The sequence below is a fragment of the Carya illinoinensis genome, chromosome 16, assembly GCF_018687715.1.
Source record: "Carya illinoinensis cultivar Pawnee chromosome 16, C.illinoinensisPawnee_v1, whole genome shotgun sequence".
In the NCBI taxonomy this organism is placed as follows: Eukaryota; Viridiplantae; Streptophyta; class Magnoliopsida; order Fagales; family Juglandaceae; genus Carya; species Carya illinoinensis.
In genome coordinates, this window is record NC_056767.1 from 835,146 (window position 1) to 859,242 (window position 24,097).

General features: G+C 35.5%; 3 protein-coding genes across 5 annotated transcripts; 2 read left to right on the top strand and 1 right to left on the bottom strand.

The window, feature by feature from the left end:
• Positions 1 to 4,551: 4,551 nt before the first annotated feature.
• On the top strand, positions 4,552 to 9,473 carry LOC122299386 (IST1 homolog). Of its 2 annotated transcripts, none has more exons than XM_043109639.1 (6): positions 4,552 to 4,698; positions 5,299 to 5,431; positions 5,574 to 5,677; positions 7,389 to 7,560; positions 7,837 to 7,977; positions 8,067 to 9,473. In XM_043109639.1, exons 2-6 carry the CDS (start codon positions 5,372 to 5,374, stop codon positions 9,063 to 9,065), a joined length of 1,476 nt encoding a protein of 491 aa, XP_042965573.1. In that variant the 5' UTR covers positions 4,552 to 4,698; positions 5,299 to 5,371; the 3' UTR covers positions 9,066 to 9,473. The 2 variants fall into 2 exon arrangements, with proteins under 2 accessions (XP_042965573.1, XP_042965571.1); XM_043109637.1 differs by lacking the exon at positions 4,552 to 4,698 and adding an exon at positions 4,710 to 4,997.
• A 2,606-nt stretch (positions 9,474 to 12,079) lies between these two features.
• LOC122299579 (glutathione S-transferase T3-like) lies at positions 12,080 to 12,718 on the top strand. Its single transcript, XM_043109958.1, has 2 exons — positions 12,080 to 12,448; positions 12,515 to 12,718. The coding sequence occupies exons 1-2, from the start codon at positions 12,080 to 12,082 to the stop codon at positions 12,716 to 12,718; spliced, it is 573 nt and encodes a 190-aa protein (XP_042965892.1).
• A 1,233-nt stretch (positions 12,719 to 13,951) lies between these two features.
• LOC122299502 (somatic embryogenesis receptor kinase 1) lies at positions 13,952 to 21,905 on the bottom strand. 2 transcript variants are annotated; one of them, XM_043109851.1, is made up of 12 exons: positions 21,598 to 21,905; positions 21,443 to 21,530; positions 20,490 to 20,622; positions 19,870 to 19,941; positions 19,103 to 19,246; positions 18,204 to 18,275; positions 17,907 to 17,978; positions 17,712 to 17,824; positions 16,792 to 16,923; positions 15,809 to 16,150; positions 15,143 to 15,537; positions 13,952 to 14,654 (listed from the first exon to the last, which is right to left on the bottom strand). In XM_043109851.1, exons 2-12 carry the CDS (start codon positions 21,528 to 21,530, stop codon positions 14,340 to 14,342), a joined length of 1,878 nt encoding a protein of 625 aa, XP_042965785.1. In that variant the 5' UTR covers positions 21,598 to 21,905; the 3' UTR covers positions 13,952 to 14,339. The 2 variants fall into 2 exon arrangements, with proteins under 2 accessions (XP_042965785.1, XP_042965784.1); XM_043109850.1 differs by having other exon boundaries at positions 21,443 to 21,904.
• Between the last annotated feature and the right edge of the window lie 2,192 nt (positions 21,906 to 24,097).

Genomic DNA, 24,097 nt, shown 5'->3' on the forward strand with positions numbered 1-24,097 from the left:
ATATTGTTAAAATATAAATTTTTAATATTATTTTTATTTTAGAATTTAAAAAAATTAAATTATTTTTTATGTTTTATTTAAAATTTTAAAAAAGTTATAATAATTAAATTATAACTAAATAACAAAAATTAAAAAATGCTTAACATTAAAAAATGCTTAACATTAAAAATAAGATAAAGAATCTTTCTATCCAGACCGGACAGTACTGAAAGTTTAACATCTTAAGTCAGAAGTAAAGACTACAATTCCTCGGATGTATTGATTCTGATAGTTCTATGAAGAACAAGTGTTCAATTATCGTTAAACTATTGACTATTTCATCAAACTCATAAAATTATATTATCCAGGTCGAATAAAACTAACCTTTGGATAAGCTGCCACATAAAATCACTTACTTTCTACGAGGATCGTTCATTGATAGTGAAAAAGAAGATAAAAAATAAAGAACAAAATACAAGATTATGATTAATGTTACGTACAGTCTTCATTTTTTTTTTTTTTTAAGAAGAGAACAGTACTCTAATTTTATTAAAAAATTCTCACTTGTGATGGAGGAAAACCGTGATGACAAATTTACGCGTGGAGATACAAAAAATCAAAACCCATAAGTAAAAAATCCTTAATAACCAAATCATTGAAATACAATGCCAATAGAAAATACAAGAACTTAACTCAAAACCAACCGAGGACAAGAAAACCTGCAAGAAAAAGCAAGCAAACAAATATGGAGCATATAAACAAAACAAATAGAAAAACACTTACCAAGCACAAGCCTTACAAAACCCTTAAATAAGGAATACCCAATTTGTTCATGTGAATAAGTCCTCTTAAAAGACTGGATAACGTCTGATCACCAGACCAATCAGAGTTCAAACCCTCAGCACCACTCTTTGCTAAAAAATAACAACTGCATTACCTTTACGAAAAATATGATTCATAGTATAATCCATACAAATAAAAAAAGCATGTAGTTCTTCCCAAAACTCTTCTAGATACCAGTTGGGGCAAACATTCTTGGTGATCCAATTAACCAAAAGTTGAGAATCAGTCTCAATTTGAACACAAGAAAAACCAAGAGTATGACACCTGCAAACTCCTTCGAATAAACTCTGAAATTCAGCAATATTATTAGTACCATGACCCAGAGAGACAGAGTAAGCCACTATCAGTCTTCCATTTTCATCCCTAATTACACCCTCCGCACCAAAATGGCCAGGATTTCCAAGACTACTGTCATCAATGTTAAGTTTTACCCAACCTTGGCAAGGCCGAGTCCATTTAATGACACGAACTCTCTTAGGCTTAGGATTCAAAATCGAGATATCCAATCTATTCAAAATATCAATATCTCGAGTAGAAATAGAAGAGACTTTCATAACCTGATCTACAACACAACGGAGCCATAATTTAATAGCGTGCCAAACAGACTCAACCATATTGGCCTTATCTTCATACCAGGCTTTACAACACCTCTCCCAGAGTTTCTAGGATATAATAAAAAGAAGAATACCAAAGGTAATTCACACCTGAGAGGACTTACTCGCATGACGAAACCAAAAATTTGTTTATTCCGTCTAAGTGTAAAAAGCAGCCATATGAACCCCAAAATGACTAGCCGCTAAATGCCAAACGTGTCTAGTGAACTCCCCCGTGCAAAGGACATGATTCAAGTCCTCATTATGACCCTCTTGGCAGCAATTACATTTTGAAACCATTGGAATACCCACAATCTTAATCTTATCATAAACACTTAAACAATTATTAACCGCCTTCCACATCATAATGGAAATCTTCTTAGGAATGTTAGGGTGCCAGATCCACTAAGCCCAAGGTAAAGGAGGCGCCCTAATCCTAATACAATCCCAGGCACTCTTAGTAGTAAAGTGGACATTCTTATCCTTCAACCAAACAAGCACATCTTGACTCTCCTTATGTCTAGCCAAAAAATCATATAACTCAGAAGCTTTCTGATGGCCCACTAAACTAGTCAAAAGAGAAATATCTCATCCGTTCTCAATATGACACTCTTTAATCTTGATCAACGGATGATCAATAACAGGAAATTGGCTATTGAGAAGACCACTCTCATCCCAATTATCATACCAAAAAGAAATATTACCCTCTTTCACAATCCATTTAGAATTATTTAACACTGTCGGGAGATTACGAACAATGGACCTCCAAAACTGGGTCCTCTTAGTAGAGTCCAAAATGGACAGATGATGCCTCTTAACATATTTACCTCTGAAAAAATCCGCCCAAAGAGACTGACCTTTGAGAAGCCTCCAAGCAAGTTTCATATGTAAAGCTCTTTGAACATCTCCAAAATCCTTGATTCCCAAGCCACCTTCATCAATGAGTGCAAATATACTTCCAGAAAATCCATTTTCTGCAACCCTTACCCTCAGAATCACCCAAAAAAAAAAATGAATTCAAAATCTTATTCAGATTAAGAAACACCACTTTGGGTACATCTAATACAACAAGAAAGTGGATAGCCATACTAGATAAAACATGACGTAAAAGAGTAGTTCTATCACTAGCAGAAAGCATTTTCATCTTTCAACCTGCAATCTTCTTTTTAACTTTGGCCAATAAATCGCTAAAATCACTGGCCTTCAGCCTACCAGCCATAATAGGAACCCCCAGGTACTTAAAAGGAAAAAAACCCTCTGAAAACCCGGTAAGGTTAAGAAGAGAATTTTTCCTAGATATAGGAATTCTCTTAGAAAATAAAATGGCACTTTTTTCTTTATTAAGAAGTTGACCCGTCCAAACCTCATTAGTGTTCAAAACCTCCATCAAACCTCTCATCGATTTCTTGCTACTATTAGCAAAAATAATAATATCATCAGCATACATGAGATGAGAGATAATAGGAGTCCCTCTATCTTGAGTGAAGGTACCAATCTTACCTTCCTCAAAGGATTTCTTAATAAGACGAAAAAAAACCTCTTACATTATAATAAATAAATAAGGAGAAAGGGGGTCACCTTACCTTAAGCCCCTCGCTCCTTTAAAAAACCCAAGAGGAGTACCATTCATCATGACCGAGTACCAGGGCGAAGAGATACAAGCCTTCACTAGATCACAAACATTAGAAGAGAAACCAAAATTCATCAAAACATGTAAAATGAAATTCTAATCCACGTGATCATAAGCTTTAGATATATCAAGCTTAACCAAACATTACCCCCAATCGACTTCCTGTGAATAGAATGAACCATTTTCTAAGTCAAACTAATATTCTCAAAAATACTGCGACCCGGGATAAAGGCCTCCTGTTCTTATGAAATAATTTTAGAAAGCAAGCTAGTCATAAGATTCACAATAATCTTAGTGCAGATCTTATAAACCACAGAACAAATGCTAATAGGGCAAAATTTATCAAAACCAGAAGGCTTGTCCACTTTAGGAATTAAAACAATATAAGAAGCCATGTAGCTTTTAGGAAGCATATGAGTATGGAAGAACTCAACAATAGCTTCAAAAATATCATCTTTAACAAAATCCCAACAAATTGAAAAAATAAGAACCAAAACCATTCGGTCCTGAGCTACTATCAATAGGAATAGTAAAAAGAGCATCCTTGATTTCCTCTAAGGAGGGAGCTCTACCAATCGCCAAATTATCTTCATTAGAAACGTGCAGTCCTCATTTGGGGACTGCAATGTAGATATAAGTAATTTTATCTTTAAAACGTCTTAAATTTACTAAAATATCTCTCCTAAAATAATGTTTTTCTCTTTTAACAAAGAGTCTACACATGCAATCCTCACTTGGAGATTGCAAATAGAATTTTTTCAAAATTATTACTTATGCCAGCTTCATTCTTCACAATTCAAGAGTCACATGGTATTGATGTAATGATGTAATTTTTTAAAGTAATATTAGATACAATCTCAGAGAGTGCAAGTCCTGCATAATTTTTTTTTTAAAAAAAAAGTGACATTCATCATTCATGTGAATATTAAATTTATCACTTTTTTCCAAAACGAATACGCAAGATTTGCATGGCCTAAAACTACAAATATTCATTTCTCAATCTTTTATGCCATCATGATTTTGGATTTGTAGTGCGACTCAATTGTTAAACAAAATGTATTCCAACATAATATTAATAAGTTCAAACTATCTTTAACATATAAAAAAAATACTAAATGTATTTTAAAAAAACTTGGTCTTACGTTGAAAATCATAAAATTTAAAATATAAAATTTGAATTTCAAAAAATTTAATAAAATAAGTTTTGTAAATAAAATTATTAGTAAAAGTGTAAATACACATAGTATTATTCTAAAAACAATCTCTATTTTTTTTTCATGTGTAAATATATACGAAAGAAAAATTCTACTCATCATCTTTACATTTATTATAATTTTTTTTATATTTTTTTTAATAAATATGTAATATATGAATGATAAATAAAAGAATTTAATTAGTTAAATAATTAGTTAAAAAAAAAAGAAATTTAAAACTTGTGTGGTGAATAACGTAGGAAGATGAATAGAAAAACGCCCACGTAACTGAATTTTAAAACAAAACCAGAGGCCCAATTGTGGCACAAGCCTAGGCCTTGCAGCTTCGCCAGAAGCTCCCTCTCTGTCCCCACCATGACCGAGACCTCGGATCAATCCGCAGAGAGAAGGGAAGAGTCCCGCGTGTTCACATCGTGTTTTTGTTTGGTTGCCTTCTCACGTAAGCAAACTCCTTCGGTTCTATTTCTTGGAAGTACTCGTCTCGTCCATAAGCCAAAACTGTTGGTATTATAGTGGAGCAGTTTTGTCTCTCTTATTTCCCCCATCCTCTTTAAAGCCTCCATTCATTTCCCTTTCTTCCGTTTACCATAGTCTTCCTCTCATATCGATAATTCAGTTTCCGTTTTCAACCCCGTATTGTTTTATTTTTGGAATAAAGGGTCTGATTGTGATCTGGAAGGATTGGATCATGTCGATGCTCGATTCCTTCTTCAATAAGGGCTTCAAAGCTGCCAAATGGTTCTCTCAATCCTTGAAGTTTTCACTTTTATTTCAGATTGATTTGCTAGGTCCCATTTGGTGTAGTACTCAACTACCATGTTTTTAAACCTTTAGTTCGTTTACAACCATTGGGCCCTGTATAGTTGGAGTTTCCTTTCTTTGTTATATTCTTGACTACCAGGCGGAGGGATTACGGACTGTTTTAATCATCTATGTTTCCTAAATGATTAAAAAATTGGATCTTTTTAGTCGTAGTTTTCTGGTTTTGGAAGATTAAAGTGTAATTCCTGGTATATATTTTGGTATATGTGCGTAACAGTAAAACCCTGCTTAAACTGACGATTCCGCGGATAAAGCTGCTGAGGAATAGGAGAGCGCTTCAGATAAAGCAGATGCGTCGAGACATTGCCAAGCTTCTTGAGACAGGTCAAGAAGCCACCGCTCGCATTCGGGTATGATATTCTCATTAATAGAGTTATCCTTCGCTACTACTTTTTGCCTTTTTGGCGAATCCCTTACCCTAATTAGAAAGGACAAAGTGAGGCTGTTGCTGGCATGATAGGTTGTAACGAGTTGTTGAGATTTCCCTTTCAGGTCGAGCATATTGTTAGGGAAGAGAATATGATGGCTGCTCAGGAGATCATTGAGCTGTTCTGTGAGCTTATTCTTGTCCGCCTTCCGATTATTGAAACTCAAAGGTTAAAACCTTTATGATTCTAATTACTACACTTGCAATACCTATACAAAAAAATTACTACACTTACTCAAAAAAAATTCTAATTACTATACTTGTCTTGTACTATGTTTTATTGTGCATTTTGTTTTGTTAAAGTTTGGCATGTGGGACTCTCGTTCTGATTCTTGTTTTGTTACATTAGCAAAAAAGCGTGGCCCGGCTATAAGCTGAATTTAATCACGAAGTCTCAGAGTCAATTTTTGGGGCTATAGTGAGAAATACAAGTCTTTTACTAAGTGGCTCGAAAGTTTCATTAATGTGGGAGTAAGAAACTTCAGTTATATATTTGGAAGCTCCCTGAACTCTTTAATCAAAGGTATATCACCCAGTGCTGGTCTGACTTAAGTGGGTTCTTTGGAGAGATGACTTGGAATATAATACTACCATTCTTTGTGATGGCGTGGCACTCTCTAGACCCAAAATCGAAAAGAGTTCCTTGGTCATAATGGGACTTTACTAGTGGTTGTTACCTTGTGGGTTTAAAGAATGGCCACTCCATGAATAAAGGAAAAAGAATAACTCAGTGTTTCTTCACTGCCTGAATTGTTGTAGATGTAGTGCTCGCCAATGCCATTGTTTGTGGGAAGCTTTACAGATTTAGGGCCCATTTGGGAACACAACTATTCTCAGGTATTCCCAAATATTTCATTTCCAAATATTACTCAAATACAAAACAGTTTTCAATTTCAAATCTTCAACTTTTTCATTTGGTCATTACCCAATCATTACAACTTTCCCAAAATTTCAAACAAAAATAATATTAAAAATTTTATATTTAAACAATATTTTAACTTTATAGTATTTTTATTTAACTTTTTCTCTCTTTTTCCAAAATCCAATCAAACATCTTAACTCAAACTATTTCACTACTATTTACAGATATTTTGAGATATCCTTAGTATCCAAACGAGCCCTTATTGTGTTATGGTGGTTAAAGAAGCTTGCAATAGGCCCGTTCAGCTATCTTTGGTCGTAATAGCGCTTTACAGTAGTTCATGTTGTTGATTTGTGTGTTTCCCAATATTCCCTTCAGTTGTCTTAATGCCATTTACATCAGGTACTTCAATGTTTAAGTCAGCATTTAAGTTTATGAGAATCTGTGAGCAAAAGGTCATTGGTTGCCTTTGTATTTCATGGAGCTGTATGGTAGCTCATGCATCAAATTTTTGTATGCCTTACAATATACCAACCAGTTGGTCCCGTGGATGCCATGAATGTCTATATACTTATATGCATACTACACTGTGATTTAGATTTAGCATTTAATTTCTTGTGAGCCTAAGGGCATGTTTGGGGAGTGAGATGAGATGAGAATTTTGTGAATAATGGTAAGATAGTTTGTGAATAGTAGCGAGATAGTTTGAGTTGAGTATTTTTTGGGTTTTGGAAAATGAGAGAGAAAAAGTTGAATAAAAAATATTATAAAATTAAAATATTGGTAGAATATAGTTTTATAACATTATTTTTGTTTGTGAATTTGAAAAAGTTGAATTGATTTTTATTTTTTGTAATGATTAGTGATAAAAAGTTTGGGATGAGATTTATTTCCAAACAAGCCCTTAGTGATAAAAAGTTTCTTGGGCCTTAAACTAGAGATGTGATAGTCATTAGAAGCTTTCTAGTTACTTTTGAGAATCACCCTATTGATGATTTAAGACCTAAATGTTTCCCAGGGAATGTCCTCTTGATTTGAAGGAGGCAATATCCAGTCTGTGCTTTGCAGCGCCAAGATGTGCAGATCTACAAGAGTTGCTGCATGTTCAATTGCTATTTGCGTCCAAATATGGAAAGGAATTTGTATCAGCTGCAACGGAGCTCCTGCCAGATTGTGGTGTTAATCGCCAGGTTTTTTGAGATTCTATTATATGGTGTGAATTTTTTCTAGGACACTATTTATGGGATCCATGGCCTCGGGTAGTCAGGGAATTTGACCCTAACATAAGGCCCCCACCGTCCCTAAGGATGGGGGAAGTGCCATATGATCTGCAGCCCATTGGCCACATGGTGGAACTTTATTTTTTGTTTTTCAAGTCACTTTTTCCACAGTGTGGCTTAATTGTTAGGATAAGTAAGATTTCCTCCTCCATCTTTTGATGACATTTCCTCTGAAATTTGCTGCAGTTAATAGAACTTTTGTCAGTTCGTGCTCCTTCACCTGAAAAGAAATTAAAGCTTCTGAAAGAAATAGCTGAGGAGCATGGATTAGATTGGGATCCAACCGCCTCTGAAGTGGAGTTTTTCAAACCTCAGGATGATTTGTTGGTATGTGAAATACTTCCCTGTGCCTTGATCTATCTATTTTCAAGCCATTTTAATCTCTCCCTCTTGTGCATGTGTTATTTTCTTCTCAGAATGGTCCAACACAGTTTGATAGAGGATCTAAATTGCCCCTTCTAAGAGAAAAATATGATGAAACATTGTTTTCTGCCTCTGAACAACCCCACGAAGAACAGCTAGATTCTGATTCTGGCGTTGATTCATTTGATCTTCCTGAAGCTCCTAAAGTATCGCTATGGCCAAATGCAAATGTTGCTCCAGCACCAGTGATGGTCTCATCTCTACAAGCTGCTCCACACCCTAATATTGATCATGAGTCATCAAAGCATTCTAGGGTCATTGAAAATCCACCAGAGGAGCCACAGTTGGAACCTGAGAAAATGGTGCAAGAAGGATCTGCTGCTATAAAAAATGAACAACCTAGTGTTCCAGTCGGTGGTGTGCAAGATATACAATTCGTGCCTTTTATTTCTCCTCCATCACTATCTTCTGCATCATTTTCTGCGGCACCAAGTAAATCAGAAACCTCTCCCTCAAGATCAAAAAGTGAGGCTAATGTGGATTTGCAGGATGTCTTAACTGCTGCTCGGACTGCTGTAGAAACTGCTGAATGTGCAGCTGCTTCGGCTCGCTCTGCAGCTAGTCTTGCAAAGCTCAGAATTAATGAGCTCACTAGGAAAAATAGTGATCAATTCCCTGAAGATAGCTCTGAGAATCCGTTTTACAAGGATATGGCTAACCAGTCAGCTACCGAAGAAAATCCACATTTTGATCATCGAAACTTGGTTGGCAATGCAGATGATGTTATAGATTCTCCAGAACCTAATCAAGGTCTTGAAGACTGCCAGAGAACAGAGGCCTCAAGTTTTCCTGCCTTTGGCACGCCCAAAATGGATTTTGATTCCTCTCTTCCCATTGATCAGGATTGTGGAAATGAACTTACTCCTCACCGGCCCCAGAGATTGACTTCAATGGATGAAGATCCATACTTCTCATACCCAAATTTGTTTACATCGCAGAATCCTGCTGCACATTCTTCCACAGACAATTCCCGATTCTCCAATGAGCTCTAAGTTGAATTTTATCTACCTATAGGCCTTTGCTCAGCTTTGTTGCAACGTCTTACTGGGGATTCAATTTCACATATTGCGTTATGGTTTTCATTCTATTATTTATTTATTGTAAAAAGTGCAGTTATTAGGTATTAGAAGTGTGTAATTTGCTTCAAATCCCTTTATCCATGAACGAGTAGCATCAACAGTATTAAACTGCTTTTGTAGTAGAGAAGCCATCTTTGATGGCTGATGCTACATTTTGTTGAGTGTACAAACATGTATTGCTTTTGTTTGTTTATGTGAACAAGCATTTATTGCCATGCCATGGTGACATCTGGTTGTTCATGTGTAAAGGCGGACAGGCAAGAATGTAGATCACTCACTGGTTAAATGACACTGAATAAAGGAAGCGCATGATTTGCCATACAAGGGAGAAGCAACTGCCATTCTTTTATACAGTTAGATTTTGCAGTTAGCTTTTGACTCTGGAGCATCTGAAATCTATTACTTCGATATGGCTCCCTCTGCAAGGAAATCTATTCCATTTTTCCAGTCATTTTTAAGTGTTGGGGAGCAGCTCCTGATGGATTCCAATATGCAGTGCAGAAGAGAAGATGGATGCCAGGGGTCTAGCGGTATGTTATCCATTAAGAGTGCGGTGGAGGCGTTAAACCAATTGGTACAAACTTAAAATGATTTAAAAGTCAGGATTCCCAACATGCTTTATTTGGTTTGCGATCTGAGGAAGACTCAGTAAGCAAGATGGGCTGTCGTCTAATCTTGGTGTTGTTCAGCAAGCTAGATGCAAATTTTGGGGAGGAAAATATTTATCGTTTGTTTTTTAAATTTCCCTTTTGCAGAAAGGATATGGTTTCCATTGCTTGTCAAATATAATATCCCCTGCACTCAATGAAATTCAAAGACTTTAATTTGGTGGCTAGTAGGGGGATTTTAAAGGCCAATCCTTTGAAGTTTTCCCCACTGTTAATCTTATTGGGAGACTGGTAATATCGTTTGGTGTGTCAGTTACAAGAGATTTTTTCAAACAGGAGATGTTATGGATACTGATAGGTACTGCCACGTTCCTTTATGACACTAAACCAGAGAGAAAAAGGTGACAAAAGCACATGCTTTAGAGCATCCTCGTTGACTTGGCCAAACGAGGTACTTGGCTAAATTTAAAATAATTTGACGCCAAATGAGGTACTTGGCTAAATTTAGAATAATTTGACTCAAAAATACCCCACATTGAATTGGGCAAATGTAAAATATTTAGATGTCTGCTACAGTCCCATTCCAAATATGGAAGCCGGTTTTCGTTGGCCAAATAATAAACAATCATTTTATCACTTGAACCGAGGAAGCTGAAGTCAGACACATAGAGGCGGGAAGGAAAAATCACTCCCTGCATTTCAGTACCGAACTCCCTTTCTCCCTAAACTCTTTCTTCGTCTCTCTCGATTTGCTGAAACGGAAACAGTCCACAACCCACGGCTGAGCCCGTCGACTCCCACGGCTACGCACGTCTACTCCTACGAATGGGCCCGCCACTCTCTCTCTCTCACGGACGATCCCGATTTGTAAGTTTCCTTTCATTTTTTCTGTTTTAGGCTCTCGGTTTTTCAGTTAAAAGTTTCTGTTGGTTTGTATTTCTTACACTATGGATTGCCTATCGATTTCTTACCATACTAAGAAACGGATTTAGAAGTGGGATTGACAGTTAGGGTTTTTCATTGAGCACAAATCACAGGTGTAGTTCTGTTTGGTTTCTGAGAACTAAGTGATTGAAGACGAAGTAAGATGGTTTTCTGTTTGGTTTCCGAGATGGTTTTCTGTTTGGTTAAGATATGGTTTTTGGTTTTCTGTTTGGTTTCCGAGATGGTTTTCTCGGAGGGCAGGGGAAAGGCTTGAGCATATTTCAATTCTTTGTTAGTTCTGTTCAACGTGAGAACAAGGCCTTGAAACGGACTCTGATGCCTGATCAAACTGAAGTTCCTCTATGATCTACTCGCTAATTCTATTTACAACCTACAAACATAGAAAGGTACTTAGCAAATGAGTTGTGCAGGCATATTTATGTAAAAAAAAAAAAAAAAAAACTACAAAATCCCATTATAGAGGTTACCCACTGACTGTACCTCATATTTATTTATTTATGTTGATAAGTAAAATAACATTTATTGAAATAAATAGGCAAAGCCCAAGTTACTAATGTACCTCATATTTGTTACCAGCATTGATTCAGAACGTAATACTTATTACTAGCACCAAGAATTACCTAGCAGTCATGAGGTTGACAAAAAATGGGCCTCTTGATAAGTAAAGGTACATGAGTGTTAAGTAAATACTCACCTTGAACCTATTCTCAATAAGAAGCAAGAAATGAAATTCAGACACTGCCATTGAACTGGGTTTAACAACTTCAGCATTTTCAGACAATTTTGAATAGTCCAATAGAGCTTTGTTTTCCACAAAGTTTTCATCTCCATTTGGTGAACTGCCAAAGGGATTTACAAATTAAAATGAATGAATAGATAATCAAGTATGAGCATGATAAAAAGGTTAGCTAAGGCATCTGTGTAAAATGTATTTGCTAATTCATTGAAAGGACTTCTGACTTTGAACATGGGATACTTAGTATAGCATTTACCTTCTATGCCATTTATCCCATAGGCATGGCCTTAGAGGATGACAATAGATGGCTTAGGAACTATTCCATGTCCTAAATGCATTTCCAGAATCATAAAGATAAAGAGTTTAGTAATCATGAAGGTAACCTCTAAGGCTTAGGAGCAAGTCAGTGTTGTGATTAAATACTTAAATATATATTTCCTTTTTTTTTTTTTTCTTTTCCACCATTTTTAGCAACCAATTGGTCTTACTTGTTCACTGTTTTTAAAAGTGTTCTTACTTGCTCATTGTTTTTGTATTACTTGCTGACTATTTTATTTAGGATGGATTCACACTTATTGGATGATCCCTTTTTCACCACACTATTGCAAAGTGGTGGAGAATGTATTATTAACTGTAACATGGCTCGTGTCTTGCATGATAATGTTGAGGTTGAGGTTGAAGTGACACAACCCGAAGGGCAAGTAAGGGCACGAACTAAACTATCACAACGGGGTGTGTCCTTCACTGTGGAGGAAGACAACCTCCTTATATCAGGGTGGCTCAACATTAGTATAGACGTTATTAGGGGGACAGATCAAAAGTCCACCCAATTGTGGATAAGAATCCATGATTACTTCAATACTTATAAAAAACTTAATTGGCCTGAACATTCTGTGGGGTCGTTGACTAATCGATGGTCAACTATCCAAAAAGCCACAAACAAGTTTTGTGGTTGCTTGGCCCAAGTCGAATCAATGCATCCAAGTGGTACCAATGAACAAGACAAGGTATGTTTCTAATTATCATAAATTTGGATTGTAATATGTACTAATATTTTTATGATTGATGTTTAGATTGACAAGGCAAAGGCATTGTACCGATCGACACAAAAAAGCAATTATAATTTGGATCATTGTTGGAACTTATTGAGGCACCAACCAAAGTGGCAAGTGCATATGGATAATTTGCCAACAAAGAGAAAGACGGGCTGCTCTACTGTTCCAGCTGCCAATGTCATAGATGTTGAGAAAAATGAGAGCATGTCTACCAATTTGTAGCGGCCGCTAGGCAAGAAATCTGAAAAACAAAGGGAAAGGAAAAGGAAACATGAAGAATCTTGTAATAGTCAATTTGATGAAAAGTTAAGTAACATGGAGCATGATAGGAGGATAATGATGATTGAGAGACGGGAGAAGGCAATGAAGGTTGAAAAGGACAGGGCTGAGATAATCTCAATTAAGAAGAAGAAAATTAAGATGGAAGTCATGATGTTGAATGTTGATAACATGAATACAATGTAGCGAGAATACTTCAAGTCAATTCAAATTGAGATCCTAGAGAAACATAGGACTGAATTGAATGAAATGCAGTAGCTGGAGGAGGGAGAAGTGCACTCGAGTTGCTGTTTTTTAAACACATGGTAATACCATGTAAATTTAAAAATATTTGGTAGTTGCTATTTTTGGTACCTTTTATTATTTGCTGATGGTTTTGCACACCCAAAAACAATTATTATTTTTGTGCTGCTGTTCGGGTTAACTAAAGTGCTAATTTATGTATTTCCTCTAGGTGTTTATGTAAGTGTTTTTTGTAATTAAGATGGTGTTAGAATATTTGGATCCTCTAGGTGTTTATATAGGTGTTTTGTAATTAAGCTGGTGGAGGAAGTGTAGATTTTCTGATGTTGTTTATGTATATGTTTTGTAATTAAGATGGCAACTATCAGTGCATATTTCTTAATTCTATTTATGTAGAAGTGTTGAAATTAAGATGTTTTCTTGATTAAGGTGTTTATGTATGTGTTTTGTAATTAAGGTGTTTTCTTGATATTGATTTATGTAAGTGCAATTTTTTTTGTTTTTTTGCATGACTTCTATATGTTGCTAGATATTTAATTAAGATATTTAATAAAAAAATTAGTTGATAGAATTTTGTTAGGATTAAATGGGCTTTGAAAATGTGTTTTTTCAATATTAATTTAATTATAATATAATATTGCTTAAAATTAAATTGGTAGAATTATAAAATGTGATAAAAAAAAAAGTTTAAAAAATATTAATTTAATAATATTTTATTATTATATAGATAATGAATGGCCAATCCAATGTGGGGACTGAATTTAGATAGAATAGGCAAATGTATTTTCAAGTTGATATTGACTAAATTTGAAAATGTATTTGGCGAAGCCAATGCTAATGCTCTTATAATGGGATGGATTTGGAAGTGCTGAAGCCACAGAACTAAAGCTTGGATTCAAACAAGTAAACATGCATCTCCTGGAAACCTAAAGATTCCGACTGCAAATGATCCATTGGAATTAATCATTTCATCCACCATTGTGGGCGTAAATGCTTCAGTGGCCACAGGGAAAGTTCCACTATGAAAGGTTTCTAACACTAATTCCCCTCCCATATCATAATCAAATTAGAATAACAATGAAGTTGGGTGCATAAACCTGCAGTGCACAGAAGATTGAACTGCCAAAGCTTCATCTAGGCTTCGTCAAACTGCAGCGAAGGATACAAATTGCACCTTGACAAAGCCGACTCATATGCACAAATGTAATGAATACAATGCAGAGTGGACTTACAGGGGACGTCATCAGAAAATTGTCATTAAGGGAAAAAAAAAAAGGAATAAAAATTTATATTGATTTCTTTCTTTACTTCTACGCCAGGGTCACCTTGGACCAGATAACTCGACTGCATGTAAATTTTCTGTGGAGTCAACAATCCAATCAGAGTTAGGATGGGGAGCGAGTTCCACTTCTTCGCGAAGAACCTCTACCTTTTGCCACTCATCCCATCTCTCTGCCAAGCCATCACCTTCAAGCATCCTCACCACGTCCGACATCTTTGGCCGGTCCATTGGAGAGCCTTGTGTACAAAGCAGTGCAACCTGTATTAGTTGCTCTACCTCTGCTCCTATGTAATTGTTCTGGAGATCAGGATCAACTAGCATTTCAAGTTTCTTCTCTTTCAGAAGTCCTTTAACCTGAAAAATTATTCAGTTGTATCAGATATTGAAACGTTGATGACTGTATAACACTTGAAGGCCAGGAAAGAAAGACGACTGGTGCAGAATAATACACCCATAGGTATTTTAATGTTTCATCTGTTTGTCTCGGAAAGAGTAACAGCTATGCAAGATGCACCAGGCCTAAAAAGGCAAGATACAAATACTACACCAACAAGCATAAACAAGGCTTTCAAAACTGAAAGGTCTTGATTGCAAGCACTCAGTCAATACTTGGAGATCTGGTTCTCACAACACGGGTTGCTAAGAGCTCTCAGAAATTATTCGTGTAAAGAATAACACTTGGTCTAGGACCCCGTAAAAGTTATGACGGTCCAAAGAAAAAGGAAATGCAATATGAAGATGAACTCAGAGAAGTTATTGCATAGGTCAGCTAATAAAATAAAATGAAACGAAAAGTGAATTGAATAAATAAGCAGAGATTAATAGATACTAAGAGTATATACCCAATCAAGCAACATAACATCATCATCATTTGCAAGCCTAGCAAGATCAAAAGCTCTCTGTCCAGTGATTAGTTCCAGAAGCATGATCCCATAACCAAAAACATCAGTCTTCTCAGATGACTTCCCTGTAGAGAGGTACTCTGGAGCTATATGCCCAATTGTGCCTCGTACAGCAGTTGTAACATGGGTATCCTTGTAATCCATAAGTTTAGCCAACCCAAAGTCCCCGACAACAGCCTCAAACTCCTCGTCCAACAAAATGTTTGCAGCTTTCACATCTCGGTGTATGATCTTGGGGTCACAATGATCATGCAGATAAGAAAGACCCCTTGCAGACCCCAATGCAATCCGCTTCCGTGTTGGCCAATCCAGGGGTGGTTGAGATGGTGGGCGTTCTAGAGGAATACAAATATCGTAAGTAGATTAGATAAAGATTACAAAGGCCATTCCTGGGCCAATTAGATAGTTCACAAATCTCACTCTTTATATGACTTCATTTTGTTATTTTATGGAAAACACACGAAGGCATGAAAGAAAGAAAAAAATAGTATGCAGGCATCAAAAGTCAAAAGCTGATAACAGGCACACAAATACCACCCACAGGGCAAAGGAAACAATCTACAGGGAAACAGTATAAAAAATGTAGAAAATGATAACATGCTATACCTCTTAAACATGATGCAACACTTCCGTTAGCCATATAGGGATAAACAAGTAGCCTTTCAGTTGGTGTCATACAGAATCCTCGTAATCGGAGGAGGTTTCGATGCACGGCCATACTGATCATCTCTACTTCTGTTTGAAACTGCAGCTCACCACCAGGTGTACGCTCTTCTTTCAGTCTTTTTACAGCTACAAGTGAACCATCTGCCAGGCGTCCTTTGTAAACCTTGCCAAATCCACCTCTACCCAGAATGTTTTTGTTGCTAAAACTATCTGTTGCCACTTGTAGTTCTCGTAGTGAAAACCTTTTAAGCTGCCCCAGATGGACCTCTGGGTCCTCCTCGGCTGCAAGAGATGTAAAGAAGTGAAAATCTATTGATCAAACAATAAAACTGATTCATCATTTACTTAAAGAGAGCATCAATGGCCACGAACTGATATAAAGCTCAGCTTTACAGCGTTAAATGGAAGGCTGACACATCAGCACTATATGTTTTTCTTAAAAAGCAAAGATAAACTAAATCATTCCCAATCAAATTGTTTTTTGACAATTCAAAAACTTAAAAGAATAAAGGGTGGTCATCCACTTCATTTGGGATGAGTTCAGCCACCCTGGAGTGGTTCTCGCCACCCTGTGTGGAGTGGCTGTGCATCCACCCAGCACAGAGAGGATCTTGTCACCCCCACATGGTGGTTGGCCTACTCCAAAGGTGGTAGTTGGACATCCATGGGAGTGGATAGGGTGGTCAGCTCACCCTAACCAGCCCTCTTACGGTGGTTGGACCAGGCCTCCAAATGGTGGTCAGCCATGCCTTTTTTAGTATCTGTTTTGTTTTATCTTCTTATTTTAAATAGATAATTGTGTGGCCAATTTCTTGACTCTCCAGTCCATCAGAATAGAAGTTAAAAGAGAGTATTGGATGGTAAAAATGACTTGGTTTTCATCAGGTCTTGATAGAAGTTATTTTCTTGGTTAAATCACTAACCGGGTACATCAAAGAAAAATTCTTGAGGTTTCCTTCGACGCCACCAAGCAAATGCAATTGCAGGGGCAGCAAACAGTAAAGCAGCACCTGCAGCAACTCCTCCAGCAATCGCCCCAGTGGCACTATTCCCACCTAAAATGAGATGAGGAAAAAGTTAGAACATTCAGAAATGCCATATCCACTTTCTGATATGCCTTCATGTACATAGCAGCAGCCTAAAATAATAAAAGCATGATCAAAAGCATGTATAAAAAATAAATGTAATTAACAGAAAATCTTCTTACTTGTCAATGCATAAAGAAATTGTTTGGAGGTGGAGTTCAACTCTGTTGACCAAATGAGTAATGTTATATACTACACTCTTATCTCACTTTTTATCTCACTATGTAGGTGTGTCACTTCTCATCACACTTGGATCATCCTTTATATTTTTTAGAAAATTCAAAGATTGATGAGTAATGTTACCTTATCATAGTAGGATAAAAGTGAGGTGAGGATGTAGTATGTAGCATTTTCCTAACCAAATTACTAATAAAAAAAGGGGTACTGAAAAAAGATAGCATTGAAGAAAAAAAAGAGGTTTGACTGTGCAAGATGCAATGAAATTGACCTGCAAATGGAAGACTAAAATTAAAAATTAGAAAAATAAAAAATAAAGGGAAGTAAAATGCTAGGCTGCTATATAATGAATGTTCAGTTAAAGACTAATTCTTAAATGAAATTTAAAATGTCATTGACAACAGATGATCAATGGAACACACTATAAACAAAAAGGCATATCAGATTTGAAAAAGTGACACAATCATACTTATCAAAAAATAGAACTGACACAATTATGACCACAGAATGCAGACATACTGAGAGAAAATATAGCAACAAGCACCATCTTAGCAACAAATCCTAATTAACAAAAAGATCACCTGGTACAGAAATCGGTGGTGGTGGTACAAAAGGGGGAGGGGGCGAAAATGGAGGAGATCCTGGGCAAGGGTGGCCGGTAACTGGACCACATAGACCTTGGTTGTTAGCAAAACTGCAAATAGGAAAAACAAGCTATCAGCATACTCTTCAAATCAGTCAGTGGAGACAACGTCAGTTCACATTAGCGAGGAAACCTGATTGGTGTGAATAATGAAAAGGATCCATTGTCTGGTACTGCCCCAGAGAGGCGGTTATTAGACAGATCCCTGCATTCAGGAAATGCAAAGTTGTAACAGAAAATTCTTGCAATCAGATAATGCACCCCCCCCCCCCCCCCCCCCAAACCCCCCGGCACCCCAAAAAAAACAAAACAACAACAAACACACACACAAATGAGAGAGAGAGAGAGAGAGAGAGAGAGAGAGAGAGAGAGAGAGAGAGAGAGAGAGAGAGAGAGAGAGAGAGAGAGTTGAGATAATCTTGACACTCACAGAACTTGCAGTGATGAGATATTAGTCAATGACATAGGAATTGCACCCGTCAGGCTGTTGTTGTTAAGCCGGCTATCCTCACACATACAAGTAAACATAATGTTAAGATCTGAAAACCAAAACAATTCAAGGGATGCTACTCAGATAGAATCAAAATGAATAGGGATCGTAAAACGTCAAAAGGAAACTACCTAGAAACCTAAGTACCCTTTTTTATGCATTTGTACCACGTGGGATATATAAAAGTTGAACCATCATTATCCTATTTGGATGCAAAAAAGAGATTTGAGCAATTCAAGGATACCAACCAATAAAAATTCTCTCTTTCTCTTGTAATTTTAAAATGTAGAAGCTCCTTGAGTCATGCAAATGTTTATCAAAAAATATGTTCATACTTTAAACACCCCCCCCCCCCAACCCAAGGCCCCCAAAAGTATTTCATTAGGCTGTAATAAAAAATTAAAAAATTATTAAAAAAAAACCAACCTTAAACATGAAGCATAGGTGTTCTGTTATGTGAAGGCTGTGTTTGGGTAGTAGACTACTGTTCAATATTTTATCATTACTTTTCACATACTTTTCATTACTATTCAATATTTTTTCACCACGTTTTCACTAAGATCATCTAAGATCACCTCACTACCCAAACGTAGCCTAAATCTTTGTTTCTCAAGGTGCTCATTGCAGTTATTGGACCTTTGTACTCTCTGTTAGGCCTTGAGCTTGGTAGATTCCCAGAAAATTGATTCGGGATTTCCTTTCCAAAAGAATTCTAAACTTATCTCCAGCCCCAACACTAGATAAAGCGTGATATGGAGAATACACAACTGACACAATATGAGACATAATTTTACATGCACACACAACATGGAAAGCAAATCAAAGACAAGTATACTCACAGGAACCTTAGCTTAGACAGCCTGCCCAATGTGTCTGGGATGGGACCTGTAAAGCTGTTCAAGTAAAGATCCAAGCTCACCAAGCTAGTAAGATTCCCTAGCTCACTGGGAATCAGTCCACTTATGTTGTTACTGTAAAGCTCCCTGTCATAAAAATTAAAAAAATGATGTGCAATAAAAGGTTTAAAGTAGCACACAATATCAACAAAAACATATAAAATACTAGCATCTGGTTAAATCACCGAAAGAGTCCCTTTAACCATAATTTTTACTAAGAGAACGTCCCTTCAGCCACTTAAATGGGATACAGCTCCAGACAACATTCACAAGTACATAAAGTAATAAAACCAACGTGAACCTGAAAATTTATAAAAAAGCCTAAAAGTCGCAACCCAAGTACATGGGGTGTATACAAAAGAAACACCTATCTAGGAGTAGAAAAATATACAAGAAATTCAAGAAAGTTTTAAGCCCATTTGAAGCCTATAGCAGCTGTCAAAGGAAAAGTTTACATCCTACTGAAAATATCATTGAGCATAGGATCAAAATTTAAAGGATAGTGTTTCTGATTTTTTCTTTATAAGTATTGTGTTTCGGCTTTTTAGATTACTGACAATATCATTTAGCATAGGAACAAAGAGAGTTTAAAGGATAGTGTTTCTGATTTTTTTTACAAGTATTGTGTTTCGGTTTTTTAGATATATTAATACACGATTTCGATTGACAAAAACAGCTAAATGATTTTGAAGCAACCAAGAATGACATACAAATACTGTAGATTCCTGAGCAGGCCAAGCTGTGGGACAAGTTGACCAGACAAAGCTGCATTTCCAAGATCACTGCAATAACACATTAAAATTAGGATAAAAATATGTCTATGCAAAATGTGATACAAAGCACTTTTTATAATTTACATTAAAACAAAAAAGTAAAGTAACATCATATGCATGCACTAAGAAGACAGAAACCAAATGACGTTAAAACCATTCAGAAAAGTCCATAAGACCCTACTCAACAAGAAAAGTCCAGAGAAGTCCACCATGTTGAAATTTCCACCAACCAAGGAAATATCTATTACACCTTTCTCAAATTGAATTCAGCAAGAAGACTATTAATGAAATGTGCACAATGTGCAAGATTTTGAATATTGCAAGAAGACAATGAACGAGCTTAATTCCTTAGATCCAAAATCACTCCAGTATGGATATTGGCTCAGAGTGGTTCTGGCCCTCATGGTTATTGTTTTTCTCCTTCCTAATCGAGTGTTTTCCATTGTACACACAATGTGTACTTGAGTTGCAGCTTTACACTACTGCTGAAATTTGAATTATTTATAAATTTAAAAAATAAAAAATAAATAAAAGCCACAAAGAGGCAGACAGCTTACACTCTTATGACACTATTATCATTGTTGCAGGTGACATGAAACCATGTGCATGGGTTAACAAGGGTAGGATCCCAACTCTGCAGGACATTGTTAGGATCTAATAAGCTGGTTCTTAGGCTGTGTAAAGCATCACCTGTTTTGAGTTGCAAGAAAACACAATTAGAGACCGTGAACCTGAAAAGACATAATGAGAAAGTAAACTCAAAATTGCCATAGACAGCACTAAATCTCTTAAATAATTCAGGATTTAGCATAATGTTGGTCAATGTAATACATTGAAACTTGCAGATTTCAGGAGACATGCTTCTCAACTTGAAGAGAACTAAAACTGAATGTTAAAAAGAAATCAGGTGTGCCTCAGTTAAATTAGTGGATCCCCATTTGATCAATAATAGGGACAAATGGATCCCTTTGCATCAAATATTTGGTTTGTAGGCTACTCAATTTGTCTAACAGTGCCACTGCTCACAGGATCATCCACTACCATTACTCAATGAACGCTACTGCATGCGGCTACCATGAAGCATATCAGAAGCAGCTGGTAAGGGCATCCAGAAAAGAATGAATTGCCTTTAAAAATAAATTTTCAAGTATCAATAAAACTGTTTTAACAGTAAATACCACACTGCAGGTCATATCCGGCATAATATCTCGGCTGCACTTAAAGATCAGCACCCATCCATTCGAACTCTCAATGGAAACCGATTAACACAAAGCAATCAATAAAATGAAAAAATAATCAAACTTTAGAAATAACATCAATATCAATTATAATATGAATAACTAAACTTATTCAAACATACCCACCCCCCCCCCCCCCCCCAAGCATAATTGTATCAAAAAATCTCTTTCTCCAAAATTACAAAAATCGATAAATATTACAAAAACAAAAAGATCAAAAGTGTTAAAAAAAACCACTGAAAGAACTAGAGAGCAAGTATATTCAAACAAACCTTCCATGTTAGCTGAAATTAAGCATAATGGACGAACCACCAAGATCAACCAGAGCAAAACAGAAACCCAAATAACCTTCACCTCCATCTGTCAGTAAATCTATGTCAGATCCAAAAAATATGCCACACCCACAAAACCCACCATCACAAACAACCTCAACAAAAAACCTTGCACCCAAATCTCACATAACGACGTCCAACATTGTAACTTTCCCCAAGACAAAATACACAACAAAGTTACACCCACAAAGAATCTCAATCAAAAGCCCGATCTCGTCCGGAACGCTCGACAGAGTGCCCCGAAAGCCAGCAACCCATTAACATTACCACACTATAAAAAATTTATAAATAAAAAATCATTTTCAAAACATTTTATGCTCTCCCTTTTTGAAAGAAAAGAACTTTCCCTTTTAGCTCACACTCTCTCTCTCTCTCACTCTGTGCGAGAGTGTCAAGTGTGTGGGATTGCTAATCTATCTGTTTTTTTTTTTTTTTTTTTTTTTCTATTTCTTTCTCATATTCTTTTTTATAAGTTTTTTTTAGAGTGAAGCGTGCACAGACACAGAGAGAGGGGGGACGGGGGGCGAGCTGCCCGAAACGGTGCTGACCGCTGCCCGAACGCAGTCAAAACTACTTGCGCGCTATATCGTGGAAAATGACGTGACACAAGGTAGGGACCACCACTCCCCGTTCCTCTCTTTCAAAGTGAATTTCTTTTTGCTGGTCAAAACCAAATTAAAAATTAGAATAAAAAATGTAACGTGGCCCCACATTCTTACCACGTCAGATTCGGTCTCCTTTCTTCTCAATTCGTCAAAATGGGGATCTCTTCTTTTTCTTTTTTCTTAAACGGCTTTTATGGTATGGTTGGACTTGGGACTCCAGTTCACATTGCTTTCTCCGCTGTATCGCCATTCTTTCTTCTTTTATTCCTTGTTGCTATCATCATCATCTACTAAGTTCCGTTTGGAATTTATATTTAATTGAAATCAATTTAATTTAATCTAATTTTAAATTAAATCTAATATTTATATATATATAATTTTTAAATTATTATACTCGTCTCAATTTAAAATATTTATACGAAATCTATAATTTTTTTTCAACTCAACATCTCTTTACACGCAGAATTCATAATCTTTTTCAACTTTCTATAAATACATCTAAATATATCTTAGGTGGCCCCACAAAACTTATTCACTATTTTAACTCATTACTATTTACAAATAACTCAACTTATCTAAATTCATCTCAACATCCAAACGGGACTTAAAACTTATTTTTAAATTAAGAAACATAAATGTTTTAGCCGTAAAATAATTTTATAAAAAATAAAATTATAAATTGACGTAATTTAATATAATAAATTAGATTATAAAACAACTTTTATTATAAAATAAATTTAAAATAGCATATCAAATCACGTCAATCTATAAATTTATTTTTACGATACCTCTTTATAATTGTAACACTTATCGTTAAACAATGTTTTAGTCAAATAGATGTATCATAAAAGTAAATTTATATAAATTGACATGTGTTTGTGTCGTTCGTAAGATTATAAAATTACTTTTATTATAAAATAGATCTAAAGCATTATATGAAATTATGTCAATTTGTAAATTTATTTTTTTGAGATTTCTTTATAGCTGAAGCATTTTTTTTCGAATTTTAAGATTTAAATGAAATATAAATAAATACATAAAATGGGTTGTATAGAAAAATGCACAAAAAAAGTTATAAATATCGCAAGACTTATTTTATTATATCTCACTTTCTGTTTTGTTTAGTTAAAATTTGGATAATTATTTCAGACAAATACTTAGCCTATTAAGTGAATTATAAAAATAGAAATTATATTATAAACCTACAAACTCTACAATAAATAAGTGACAACATGTATATACTTGATCCTTTCTATTTTATTATCTGAAACTTTGGACTAACATGGCTTTGGAGTTTAGATTTTATTTTTTATTTCTTTTTTAGGAAGAATGGCTTTAGACCAAAGTAGTAACAAAGTATTTGAGAACTCAGTTTCTACTTTCAACTCATTATAAGGCTTAATTTGGGTATAATTAAATAAAGAAATGGAAAGAATGAAGCAATTGTCACACCTTATAAGAAAAATATTTATTTATGGATAGTTATTATTTGATATAAAAATAATTATTTCATATCAAAACAAGTCAGTTCTCGTTATATAACGACATATTGTAATGATATGATCAGTAAATTAAATTTAGCTCTAATTAATGCAGCATTATTCCAACCGAATTTTGCTTTTTTTTTTCTTTCCAAAAAGAGTAATGTTAGATACAATTATTAAGTGTGTTAGTGTCGTATAATTCTTTTGAAAAAGAGTGAAGTCCATATTAAAAATTAATTTTTTTCATGTAAATCTCATATTTACTCATTTTTTCAAAACAATTATACAGTACTTATAAACTCTATGACAGTGAATATCATTTCACTTTCAAAAATCTGTTTGGCTTGATCACTACCAAGCATTTCCTTAATTCGAGTCTACATTGATGAGGACCATTTACAAGACTAGCTAGCTTGGTACGTACGTACGTTCATGTCTTAATTTCAATCTTTCTATGCTTACCTATATAACAATGCTTGGTACAAGTCTGTCGACTCATATGTATA

What these genes read in the sequence shown, in the direction of transcription:
- LOC122299502 (XM_043109851.1), bottom strand. Translation starts at nt 21,530, where the DNA reads ATGGAGGTGAAGGTTATTTGGGTTTCTGTTTTGCTCTGGTTGATCTTG. An exon ending in AATTTCAGCTAACATGGAAG is followed by an intron (nt 20,623 to 21,442) that starts GTTTGTTTGAAT and finishes AACTCAAAACAG; the next exon opens with GTGATGCTTTACACAGCCTA. An exon ending in ATCTCATCACTGCAAGTTCT is followed by an intron (nt 17,979 to 18,203) that starts GTGAGTGTCAAG and finishes TCCTGAATGCAG; the next exon opens with GGATCTGTCTAATAACCGCC.
- LOC122299579 (XM_043109958.1), top strand. Translation starts at nt 12,080, where the DNA reads ATGGCTCGTGTCTTGCATGATAATGTTGAGGTTGAGGTTGAAGTGACA. An exon ending in GTACCAATGAACAAGACAAG is followed by an intron (nt 12,449 to 12,514) that starts GTATGTTTCTAA and finishes ATTGATGTTTAG; the next exon opens with ATTGACAAGGCAAAGGCATT.
- LOC122299386 (XM_043109637.1), top strand. Translation starts at nt 4,948, where the DNA reads ATGTCGATGCTCGATTCCTTCTTCAATAAGGGCTTCAAAGCTGCCAAA. An exon ending in CCGATTATTGAAACTCAAAG is followed by an intron (nt 5,678 to 7,388) that starts GTTAAAACCTTT and finishes AATGTTTCCCAG; the next exon opens with GGAATGTCCTCTTGATTTGA. An exon ending in ATTGTGGTGTTAATCGCCAG is followed by an intron (nt 7,561 to 7,836) that starts GTTTTTTGAGAT and finishes AATTTGCTGCAG; the next exon opens with TTAATAGAACTTTTGTCAGT.